The sequence below is a fragment of the Myotis lucifugus genome, unplaced genomic scaffold, assembly GCF_000147115.1.
Source record: "Myotis lucifugus unplaced genomic scaffold, Myoluc2.0 scaffold_12, whole genome shotgun sequence".
Taxonomy (NCBI): Eukaryota; Metazoa; Chordata; class Mammalia; order Chiroptera; family Vespertilionidae; genus Myotis; species Myotis lucifugus.
In genome coordinates this window covers 8747014-8759672 of record NW_005871060.1, presented here as the reverse complement: position 1 = coordinate 8759672, position 12659 = coordinate 8747014, and the positions used below count along the sequence as shown (strand labels likewise).

At 44.1% G+C, this 12659-nt stretch overlaps 1 protein-coding gene across 5 annotated transcripts in view; it reads left to right on the top strand.

The window, feature by feature from the left end:
- The window catches only part of LOC102417789 (ATP-binding cassette sub-family G member 2), a 140456-nt gene that overhangs the window by 106333 nt on the left and 21464 nt on the right, over positions 1-12659 (top strand). For all 5 annotated transcript variants that reach the window (XM_023750415.1, XM_014452065.2, XM_006084602.3 and 2 more), the window contains exons 3-6: positions 4859-4918; positions 6591-6705; positions 7583-7735; positions 10236-10393. In XM_023750415.1, the coding sequence (XP_023606183.1) occupies positions 4859-4918; positions 6591-6705; positions 7583-7735; positions 10236-10393 (486 nt within the window). The remainder of the gene's footprint in view (positions 1-4858; positions 4919-6590; positions 6706-7582; positions 7736-10235; positions 10394-12659) is intronic.

Sequence of the window (12659 nt, the reverse complement as noted above, 5' to 3'; positions counted from 1 at the left end):
GATTCCCTATTCTGTTCTATGCTTCCGTGTCTCTGGATCTATTTTGTTCATCAGTTTATTTTTCATTTATTCAACTAATTTTTAACATCTGTTAGGAGTCTGATATTGTGCAAGATTCTAGTGACAGAGGTATGTGCTCTGTTCTCTGCAACCTCTAGTCCAATGGGGATTCGGGCAACTAAAGTACTTCACTGCGTTGCTCTACTGTGATACAGGGATTAAGAGACATGGAAGCTACCACCCTAAATTGGAGGGCCAGGGCTGTGGGGAGAGAGAAAGTAAAGATTGTATGTGAGTGAGTGTGTGTGTGTGTGTATGTGTGTGGGGCAGGGTAGGGAGGGACAATGCTCCAAGCTCTGGGGATGGCATTGACTTCTCACCTATTAAATGAGATTTACCATTATTCACTAAGATGTAATAGATATGACAGACATCCTGTAGCTAGGTTTCATTTCTTGTATTCAGTATTCTCTGCATACTATGGGATGGTGGTGAAAAAGGATGACACAGTTCTTGATTGCAAAGTTTTACAATATAGTGAGGGAGACTTTCAGGCACATAAATGTTATATAAATCAATAAAGAAGGGTGGGGAATAGGCTTTGAAGGAGGGTGGGGTGGGGTGAAGTGGGGCAACAAGGGAATTGTAGACTAAAGACTAGAACAGGTCAGCAAACATTTTATGATAGTGAATATTTTCGTTGTGATGGGTCACGCATGTGTGTTGTAACTACTCATCTCTGTCACTGTAGCAGGAAAGGAGCCATAGACATAAATGGGTGAGTGCGGCTCTGTTCCACTAACACTTTGTTTTTGAAAACAGAAAACATGACCACCGGTAGTTTGCTGATCCCTGGACTAGAATGTAGACTCCAAGAAGGCTAGAACTTATTTTTTTAAGTTTATTGATTTTTAGAGAGAGAGGAAGGGAGAGGAAGAGAGAGAAATATTGACATGAGAGTAAAACATCAATCAGCTGCCTCCCCAACGTCCTCTACCATGGATCGAGCCTACATCCCAGCATGTGCCCTGACTGGAAATCGAACAAGTAACCTTTTGGTGCACGGGATGTGCCCAACCAACTGAGCCACACCAGCCAGGGCTGGCTAGAACTTTTATGCTGAGCTCTGACCCATGTCCTAGTAGAGTGTCTTGTACACACATAGACACTGAATAATTGTGTTGAGTGAATGGAGGGAGAATTAGCCACTGTTCAAAACTGGGACTCTTGCAGTTAGGATTGTCCATTGTTTTCTATAATGCTAGGGTTTAGTGCCAAAGGAAGCCAACTCAGGTACCTGTAAAATTCTTTGTCTGAGAACGTTCACATTCAGTTTTGGGTTAATCATTTAGGATTGCTTGGTTTTTATTTGAGTAGAGATTTTTAAAGCCTGGAAAGGTTTTCTGGCAAGGAAGTCTTAATGCATAACAAGCTTATCTCTGGTCACTTTAGAAATAGTTTGTAGGTAGCTGTCAATGCAGAAGGTACATGAAGAGCTATAGATAAATGCATCTTAAAAGTTCACCCAACCATTAGCATGTCTTATTACATCAGGGGGGGAAAGGCCACTAAAAGAATAAGATATTTTTCTGTTTTAGAGCTTATGTCTGCTTTACCTAACTCATTGCATTTGTCCAATGTTTCAGTGAGAGGCTCCTCAGTTAATGAGCAAAGTAGAAGGTAAATTGCACCCTAGCACCCACCAGGCATTTTACACTCGTGACAGTTTGGGCACAACAGGCAGGCAGTGCTGAGGTCCTCCTGGATTGGCGCACTGAGCACAGCTGCACTGTGACGTCTATCACTCACAACAGCTGTACATCATAGTGTTTGCCCTGTGAAAGGCACTGTCTGGGCATGAAATAGCCTTCTGCTTTGCACCTTCCACTGGAATAGGTACTGGATTCTCTGGGGAGTAAATTATGATTTACCTACCAATGCCACAGACATTGGGCATAGACATGAGGTGTGTTTTTTTAATACATTTTAAAAAATATATATATTATTGATTTTTTTACAGAGAGGAAGGGAGAGGGATAGAGAGTTAGAAACATCGATGAGAGAGAAACATCGATCAGCTGCCTCCTGCACACTCCCTACTGGGGATGTTGCCCGCAACCAAGGTACATGCCCTTGATCGGAATGGAACCTGGGACCTTTCAATCCGCAGGCTGATGCTCTATCCACTGAGCCAAACCGGTTAGGGCTAATACATTTTTACTGATTTCAGAGAGGAAAGGATAGGGAGAGATAGAAACATCAATAATGAGAGAGAACCATTGATTGGCTGCCTCCTGCACACCCCCTACTGGGGATTGAGCCCGCAACCCGGGCATTTGCCCTTGACTGAAATTGAACCCAAGACCCTTTAGTCCGAAGGCCGATGCTCTATCCACTGAGCCAAACCAGCTAGGGCGACACCAGGGTTTTGAAAGGCCTTCCTCAGACCTCCATTTCATCATGCCTGTGTAACTGTGGTGGACCTACTGTTCCTTCTCCTTACTCCAGTGCATTCTCCTTACCATTTTACTGGTGACCTTCAAGGTAAAATTATATATTTGTGTTCTTCTTGAGTCTCAGCATAGTCAACTCTGCATTAATTTTATAAAAAATTATATTTATTACTGAAAGTATTACAGATATCTTTTTTTTTGTCATCCATTGACCCCCTCCCTCCTATCCCTCTCCCCCCAGGCCTTCACCACACTATTATCTGTGTCCATGGGCTATGCATATATGCATATAAGTTCCTTGGTTAATCTCTTCCCGTGCCCCCCACCCCCACCCTTCTTCCCTCTGTGATTCTTCAGTCTGTTCCATGCTTTCATGTCTCTGAATCTATTTTGTTCGTCAGTTTGTTTTGTTTGTTAGATTCCACATGTAAGTGAGAAGATGTGATACTTGTCTTTCTCTGACTGGCTATTTCACTCGGCATAATACTCTCCAGGCCCCTCCATGCTGTCTCAAAGGGAAGTGGAATTCACCTCAGCAGAGTTTGGAGCCTGCCAATATCTCCCTGTGGATATACTGCTTGTGAAGCTTATAGGATCCTGCTCTGTTGTTCTGTGAAGCTGGCTACTGGGTTTATTGATTTTGGGTCTCTTTGGAGGGTCTCTGGTGCCGGCTAATGTTAGACTTTATTTGTGACTGGCCCCAAGTACCCTGTTTGGAGCTATCAGTGATCCACAGCTTGTAGTTCCCTCTGCTGGGGCTGGGTGTGTGTGGCAAGGACTGAACTGTGCACCAGGGCCTGCTTTTCCTAGCTTAGGGCCCAGAAGTATGTGGCAAAGACTCGAAACACCGAGATTACCTCTGCCTGCAGGCTGATTGTTAGTCTCTAAATGAACCTCAGGCTGTAGACCCCAGCAGGGCATAAACTCCCTTGAGGTGGGGCGAAACGGTTTCCAGTGAGTGGGGCAATTGCTTTCCCTAGGCAAAAGCTGCAGTGATATGAAAGCTCTCCCTGAGAAAGATGGTTTCTATGACTTGGGGGAATGACTCAGCCCAGGGATCCTGGCAGCCGTCCTCTCAGCTCTCTCCTCAGAGCCACCAACCTCAGACTCTCCTCACACAGCTCTAGTCCGTTCTGCCCTCCCTCTGCTAGAGCACAAGGTGAGTGGCTGAAAACAAAATTTAGTGTATTGGCCCTTTAAGGTGGTGCCTGTGTTTCTAGCCATCTCTCCCTGTCAGACAGAACCCCCAGTGCTTTTCACAGCCAGATGTTATATGGGCATCTTTCCCAGTTTGTTACTCTGGGCTGGGGAGCCCAGATTGGGGTTTAGACCCCAAACTTCTCAGAGGAAACCCCCCCACAACTGAGATATCATGCTCTAGAACTTCAGTTGCTGCCTGTGTGAGCCCAGCCAGCCCTTTTGCGCCTCTACACTTCCTACCAGTCTCTATGTGTTCTCCTTGGTTATAAAGCTTCTATTCAGCTAGTCTTCAGTTGGTTATTCAAGATGATTTTTCTATATTTTAGTTGTAATTCCAGCTTGGTCCAGGGAGAATGTCAGTGTAGCTTCCACTTAATCTGCCACCATCTTGGCTGCCTTGATTTTTTTTTATACCTTCCTGCTCTCTGAATATTCTCTACCCGCAAACATCTATGTAATTTGTTTGGAACATGCAGTGTCCACACTATGTCTGTACATCCTTAAAAGTCATCTCCAATAGAAAGTGGTGTCTCCCATTTTGAAACTGAGAATTTTCCATTCTACTTATCTGAAACTTTAAAGAAAGAAAATGATGTATTTGGAGGGCATTGTTTAACTTTTACAATTGAATTAATAATTTTGTGAGCACTAAGAACTGGTAAGGTTTTCTATTTAACATATGATGTGCTTTTTCTAGCCATTAAATTTCTACTTCAGTTATATTGTTTCTTTATTTGACTAGATTTGAGCAGTGAGAACATTAATACTGGTGGTTCTAGAAATCCATGTAGAAGTTGAACAGGTAGCAAATAATTATCACCTAACACTACTCAAGACCCGTGATATACTTTACATTGTGTTAAGAGAAGTAAGCGTAACAGATGTTTTACCAGAATCTTTTACTTCAAGGAAACTTGAACATTTGCGTATCCTTTTCCAAAATGTGTAAATAGTTTAGAGAATAAGTAAAGTAATTTAGAGGGACCTGAGCCATTTTTCCTACAGATGCTGACTAATGATGACATCCTTTGTATACTAGACTTCTATTAACTGATAGTTTGGTTTCCTTTTCCTTTATAAGTTTGTTTGTGCTTGTTTTCTGTTTGATTTCATCACCTTTCATTGAGTATATTTAATGCAGACTCTAAATTTTTAGAACTAGTTTTAAAGTGAACCAGTAAATCAGTCTGTTTCTGCATTTGCAGTGGGATCATGAGACCTGGCCTCAACGCCATTCTGGGACCCACAGGTGGAGGCAAATCTTCGTGAGTATAACAGAGTATCAGTAAGCGTTCCCTTTGCATTTTTAATGTGCTTTTACAGATCACTTTTACAAGGCAGGTATTAATTGAATATATGCTGCATGTCTAGTCTGGGTCTAGGCACTGTGGCTCACATGCAGTTGTGCCAGTTGTGGTTCTATCCTGAGGAGCAGGAAGTCTTGGTAGGGCAGCTTTACTAACAGGATGTGAGAGCTGATGGCATACAGCTGTCATCTATGATGTGAGCTAATGGGGAGGAAAAGGAAGGGGATGACTTAAAAGTGAAGAGATGGAGCCAAGGGCATAAGTGAAGACTTACATCTCAGCTAAAGGAGCACATCGCCTGTGTTGGGACCCAAAGGTCAGGCAACTTGGAGGGCTGTTGGGGAGGTCTGTGCTGGATCAGCCAAGAGTGCATTGTTTTCATGGTTTGGGGCTTTATTGTAGCAATAGAAGCCCAGTGCACAAAAACTTGTGCACTCGGGGGAGGGTCCCTCAGCCCGGCCTGTGCCCTCTCGCAGTCTGGGATCCCTCGGGGGATGACCACCTGCTGGTTTAGGCCTGCTTCCTGGGGGATTGGGCCTAAGCTGGCAGTCAGACATCCCTCTGGCAGCCTGGGAGCCCTCGGGGAATGTCCACTTACCAGCGGGGAGCAGGCCTAAGCTGCAGTTGGACATCCTTAGCACTGCTGAGGAGGCGGGAGAGGCTCCCACCACCACTGCTGTACTGGCAGCCGTCAGCCTGGCTTGTGGCTGAGCAGAGCTCCCCCTGTGGGAGCACACTGACCACCAGGGGGCAGCTCCTGCATTGAGCGTCTGCCCCATTGTGGTCAGTGTGCATCATAGTGACCAGTGATTCCCAGTTGCTCTGCTGTTAGGGTCAATTTGCATATTACCCTTTTATTATATAGGATAGAGGCCTGGTGCATGGGTGGGGGCTGGCTGGTTTGCCCTGAAGGGTGTCCCGGATCAGGGTGAGGGTCCCACTGGGGTGCCTGGCCAACCTGGGTGAGGGGCTGAGGGTCGTTTTCAGACTGGCCACACCCCCTTCAGGGTGGGGGTCCCTGCTGGGGTGCCTGGCCAGCCTGGGTGAGTGGCTGATGGCTGTTTGCAGGCTGGCCAAGCCCCCCAGCGGAGACCCTCACCCCATGAGGGTGTGGCCATCCTGGGTGAGGGGCTGATGGCTGTTTGTAGGCTCGTCACCGCCCCCAGCCACCCAAGCTCCCAGTGGAGACTGGTTGGAAGCAGGTATCTGGGATTTATTTATCTTCTATAATTGAAACTTTGTTGCCTTGAGTGGAGGCCACAGCCAGCCAGGGCAGGCAGGAAGCTTGGCTTCCTCCATCGCCGGGGCAACCAAGCCTCCTGCTTGCTCCAGCTCTGTGGCTGCCAGCCACCATCTTGGTTGGGTTAATTTGCATATAGTCGCTCTGATTGGCTGGTGGGCGTGGCTTGGGGCATAGCGGAGGTGCAGTCAATTTGCATGTTTCTCTTTTATTAGATTAGATAGAGTAAACAAATGGAAGTTGAGAATTTAAAAATTATATAATTATAATTGAACCCTAGATTTTCTTGATCAGTTCATTTTCTAACTTGAGTGGAATTTGCATTCAGAATAGCTGAGAGATATAGACTGAATCGGAGAGAAAAAACTCACCATATATGTCCTTTTATAGGTTGTTAGATATCTTAGCTGCAAGGAAAGATCCAAAGGGATTATCTGGAGATGTTTTGATAAATGGAGCACCTCAAACTGCCAATTTCAAATGCAACTCAGGTTATGTGGTACAAGTAAGTATTTGTGGATTTCCCTTTTAGATTTCTTCTGTCTGGACAAGTGCCTTGGCCAGGTCTCCTGGTCCCACTGCTCAGTGTGCTTCCCACTGCCTACACCAGGGCTCCTCAAACTTTTTAAACAGGAGGCCAGTTCACTGTCCCTCAGACCGTTGGAGGGCCGGACTATAGTTTAAAAAAAAAATATGAACAAATTCCTATGCACACTGCACGTATCTTATTTTGAAGTAAAAAAACAAAACGGGAACAAATACAATATTTGTATTTGCATGTGGCCTGCGGGCCGTAGTTTGAGGACCCCTGGCCTACACAATATGAGCATAGAACCAACTTTCTTTATTCCAGCTATTTGTAATCTCCCATAAGCTATAAAATAATGTTAAATGCAAAGGTAAGGAGAATCTAGAATATGACTCCTATAAGTTCAATCATATCAATTCTAGTTGTCATATTCCCAAAAGACTCTACCATTTTACTTTTTTTCCTACCTTCCCCTCTCTCCCTGTCCTAACTTAGAAATATATTTTGTCAAAGCCTTCTATAAAGCAGTCTGGAAATGTCTGCTAGTAGTAATCATAATTACCTCTGTTCTATTCGGGTGTACAGAAAGGGAATGAGAATTATTCCATCAGGGTTGCAGCTATCTGAATATGGAGTTATTGGTATAATTTGTGTAATTACAAGTTTATCATTGGCTAGCACTTTCCCTCAGGTATGTTATTCTTGTGGATTAAGTTGTATAGGGTGTCCCAAAATTCACGCAAGATTTGCAATCGAATTGAATTGAAAATCTTGCGTGAATTTTGGAACACCCTATATATACTGAAGACTGATGGTACTAGAAAAGACCTGATATGTCTTGTTTTGCCTTCAGGATGATGTTGTGATGGGAACTCTGACAGTGAGAGAAAATTTACAGTTCTCAGCAGCTCTTCGCCTTCCATCAACTATGAAGAATCATGAAAAGAATGAACGGATAAACATGGTCATTCAAGAGTTAGGTCTGGCTAAAGTGGCAGATTCCAAGGTAATGAGGACACAACTGGTGGGGTCATTGCCAGCAAGTAGGACCTCCCCTGTGTGGGTAATGTTACTCTTATTCAGAAGTTTTCTATAATGTGTGTGGTTAAAAGTGGCTGCTTTCTGTAATGATGAGAAAAGTGACTAGTTACATAATATGAAGGTGGATATTAATCAGGAAAAGGAAATTTAAAAATGATTGAATCCTGGAGGAAAGTATGGCCCTGTGGGCTGGTAGGTAAAAGTGTTCTTGCAAAGACTACATGTCCCTTCCCTGTGATGACAGTGCTTGCTCCTCCCCCACACTAACTGTGTAAGTCCTGTCTCATTCAGTGTCTGTTCACTAACTTTCATTGTTTTGTTTTCTTTTCCCCTCTTTGTTTTTTTTTTTTGTTTTTTTTTTAAGCTATTCTTCCTCTCTTCCTCCAGGAACTTTGTTCTGTTGCTTTGAAGGTATATTTCTAGAATTCATAAATGACTAAAATCCCAGGGTTCTTGCTCTGTATGTTTCACTTTGCTGTAATTTGGCTCCCAAAATTATTTTCAGTCAAATTAGTGTTTATTTCTAATTTGTGTAGCAGCCAACTTATTTTCCTAAAGCCTTTCTTAGGACACATTATCTCCCATCCCTCCCCCCTCTCCTCCTCTCTCCCTCCCTTCTGCCAGGGTTACTTACACACTGTCATGTGCTGGGCTCCCTTGGGTTTTATAGGTAACAGTTGTGGGCAAGAGAGACAGAAGTAGCTCCCTGTGTGGGTTGTGCAGGATCAGGAAGGAGGAAGGAGATGAGTGAGGGAATGATTTACATACAGTTGAGTAAACATGGAAGACTGGTTGGAAGACATCAGTGCTTTGGGTGAAGATGAGCTTTTCAGGCTGTCATGGCTCTAGTTCAGTCCCCCTGTGCTATCCCTTACTGAGAGGTCATGCATGAAGATGGGGTATTCTGCTGGCTGCTGCTTCATCTGATGCTTTCAGTCTTCCAAAAGTGTAGAATAAGTCTGAGCTGCTACCATGTACCACTTATTTTTGTTTTATGAGTGATTGGGTTCATCACCTGAGTTCCTTGCCTGGATTTCTAGGCAAAATAAGTTGAAGGCAGTTGTTCTCTCCCTTAGAATAAATTTATCAAATTGACTGAAATAATACATAAAAATGTTTCAATTTTTATGAAATTTTATACACAACAGAAATGTAGAGAGAATAGTCTGATTGCTATAGTTATGACATGATTGCAGTGTAATTAATATACTGGATTTCCCAGTTGTTAACATCTTTTTTCAGGAATGGGTTTAGTTTTTTATTTCTGAAATATTTTAAAGACAGTTATAAATGTCACATTTCACCCCTGAGTTCTTATTATGCTTTATTTATTTACTTATTTATTTTTAATCCTCACCCAAGGACATTCTTAGAGAGAGAGAAGGAGGGAGGGAGGGAGGGGGAGAGAGAGAGAGAGAGAGAGAGAGAGAGAGCGAGCAACATCAATGTGAGAGAAAACATTGATTGGTTGCCTTCAGTACGTGCCCTGACTGGATTGAAATTTGCATTGCTTTGGTACACAGGACTGTGCTCCAACCAGCTGAGCCACTCTGGCTAGGCTATGCATCTTTTTAAAAAGGACATTTGCCTATGTTACTGCAATACCATTATCAACTAACATAATTAAAATCTTAATATCAACTATGTAGATCCCATATTTTTCCAGTTATTTTTAAATGTACTTTATAGCTCAATTTTTAATAGGATATAATCAAAGGCATGAGTAGCATGTGATTATTATCTCTTTGGAGACTTTTACTATAAGAGTTGTTTCCCACCTCCTGCCTCACCCAACCCTTCCTGCTCCTCCACCACACACAGTGACACTGACTGGTTGAAAAGATTCCGCCAGTCACCTGTAGAATATTCTGCCTCTGAATTTGTCTGAAAGAAGGAGTCAGGAATTATGTGGTGTGTTAGAGTATGGATAGGGTCAATTTGGGAGGCCTTATGGTGATTTTAGAGGTGTTAATGTGGATGATAGAAAGTGACCATCCACATTAGCTGCCAAGGCCTAGTTTTTTAGTCCACTGGAGGACTTTTTTTGGTGGGGGAGAAAGGGAAGGGTGTAAGGAGACTAATATATTATAGATGCTGTCACCTATTCATCTCCTATCTTTATCATCCTTTGTGGATTGTGCTTTCACTGTGTCAGGGCCATGGCTTTAAATGCTAACTTCTGATCTTAAAACTAAATATTGGACTTGAAAAGGAGCATATAGAACTGTTGAAAGCATGGGTTTCATATCTGGCTTAGCCAGGGATCTGCTTTGATCTGAGCCTCAGTTTACTTGTCTAATTAAACAGAAACCTGCCTCTTCTCCAAGGTACTCATTTACTTGCAGTTAAGAATACATGAGGACACGAGACAAAGTGCCTCTTATAGGGTTGGCACTTGTTAGCAGCTCAACAAACGATAGTGCCTGTGGTTGTTTTTGTTAATAATGATAACATTTGTGTGTTAGGTTGGAACTCAGTTTACTCGTGGTGTGTCTGGAGGAGAAAGAAAAAGGACTAGTATTGGAATGGAGCTTATTACCGATCCATCCATCTTGTTCCTGGATGAGCCCACAACTGGCCTAGACTCAAGCACAGCTAATGCTGTCCTTTTGCTCCTGAAGAGGTAAGCGCTATGGGAACATTGTTCTTACATTCATTCAATATCTGATGCCCTGCTATGTATCAGGTATTAATCTTGGTGCAGGGGATTCAGCAATGAGCACAACAAAAGAACATTTCTCCCCTCTTTGTTGGAGGGGAACAGTCAATTAGCAAATATAAGTGTTTCAAGAAAAATGAAGCAGGGTAAGAATATAGGGAAGGCTGATATGGCGGAGGAGGAAGGTGCCATATTACATAGCAGGATGGTCAGGGAAGACCTCACTGATGTACCATGTGAGCTGTGAGTGAGATCTGGAGATCTGAGGAAGAGAGTTCTCATTGGAGGGAACAGCCAGTAGCCCTGAGGCAAGCAGTGGCCTTGACTAGGATGTTTGACTAGGATGGAAGGGGTGAGGTGGTAAGAAGTGTGTGGATTCTGGATTTATTTTCAAGATAGAACCAACAGGATTGGCTCATGAAGTGGACATGGGGTGTGATTATTGAGAATGACGTAAGATTGATTTACTGACCTGATCCTTTTTGAGACAGAACAAACTTGTACACACTGCTAGCATATAGTAGGTACTTAGAAAATGCTTCAATTGAAATGATTCTATATAATAAAAGGGTAATATGCAAATTGACCCTAATGGCAGAATTACCAGAATGACCACTCAACCAGTTACTATGAGGCGCACTGACCACCTCTCGGTCCCTTCCCTTGGCTGGCAGGCTCCCATCGCCCGATGGCGAATGGGGAACCAGGGGTGGGTACTGGCAGGGGGTGGGTGGCGCCAGGCTAAGGCTCCCACCTTGCTGGTCACCCCACACACAGAGGGCGACCCATGGTGGGGGCGGGGCCAGTAAGCGGGCAGGAATGGCCAACCTTTCGGTCCCTCCTCCCCGCCAGTATGCTCCGATTTCCCGATGGCAAACAAGGAACTGGGGGTGGGGGTGGGGGGTCGGGCCGGCTTCTGGCAGCCGGGGAAGATGGCCCTGATCTCAGGCCAGACCTAGGGACTATACCCATGTATGAATTTCGTGTGCCGGGCCTCTAGTTCTATTAATAAAATACTTTTACTTATGATAGTTTTTGAATAGTACTTTTGGCCTTTGTTTCTTTGACACATAAGTAATAAATCCTGTGTAAAGGTTGTTTAGCAGTGTTTTGGCCATGGGCCAACAAATCCCAGCCCTGCCCCTTATCAATTGTGACACCTTGGGCCAGTTGCTTAACCCTCTAGACTTTATCTGTAAAAGGAAGTTTATAAGACTATTGGTACTATCAGTACTGCCTTATTGTCTCATAACAATATTGTGAAAGTTCAGATGAGGTTATCTATAAATATTTAAAAAGGTATAGTAAGTATTCAGTAATGTTAATTTTACTATTAGGACAGAAGAATGAACACCAATTTCTATAGAAACAAGGACATACAACCATTGTTTTAATATTTAGTCCATAATAAGCTGTCATACTGGAACATACTTACAAGTTACCTGGGTGCTTGTTAAAAATATGGATTCCATAGATCCAATAGGTCTGGGAAGACTGTCCAGGAATCTGTAGTTTTAATGCTCTAGTGGATTCTAGATCATTCATGGGACACACTTTAAGAAACTTTAGTCTTGAGTGAAGGTGGGGCTTCAGTTGTGGACTCTGAGTGGACCCTGCCTGGGTGGCCGCAGTAGTTCTAGGGGGAGACCCCGAGCCCTGAGTATATCTTCCCTAAACAGACTGAGGAACTAGGGCTGCACCAGGGCCCTACAGAAAGCACTGGAGTTAGGAGCAGTGAGGAGCCTGAGGAAAAGCCTGAAGAAACCAGGACTGGCCCAGCTGGCTACTCCTACCAGCCCCTCAACCAAGATCCTGAACCAGAGGAGGTGGAGCTGGCACCAGCAGGGGATAGAGAAGATGTAGTTGCTGATATCCAGGATCAGATACAGGCCCTGGGGCTTTATTTGCCAGACCCATCATTAGAAAGTAAGGGAGATGAGGGAGCTATAGCACTGAGCGACCGCAGCTCTAGTCCCATGAACCCAGAACATGTAGAGCTGGTGAAATGGAGGATGGCTGGATTGACCCTGCCTGCACCAGGAGCAACTGCCTGGGATGGGGAGATACAGACGCCCAGGAGAAGACATGGAACAGAAGACCCTCCAAGCCCGGCAGCATCCCCTTCCTGGAAGTGACCACCTGGGACGCTGTCTAGACCCTGCAGTTCAGACTGGAACCAGCACAGGACTGAACACATCCCTGGTTCCATCCTCCCCATCTGCCTTTCCAC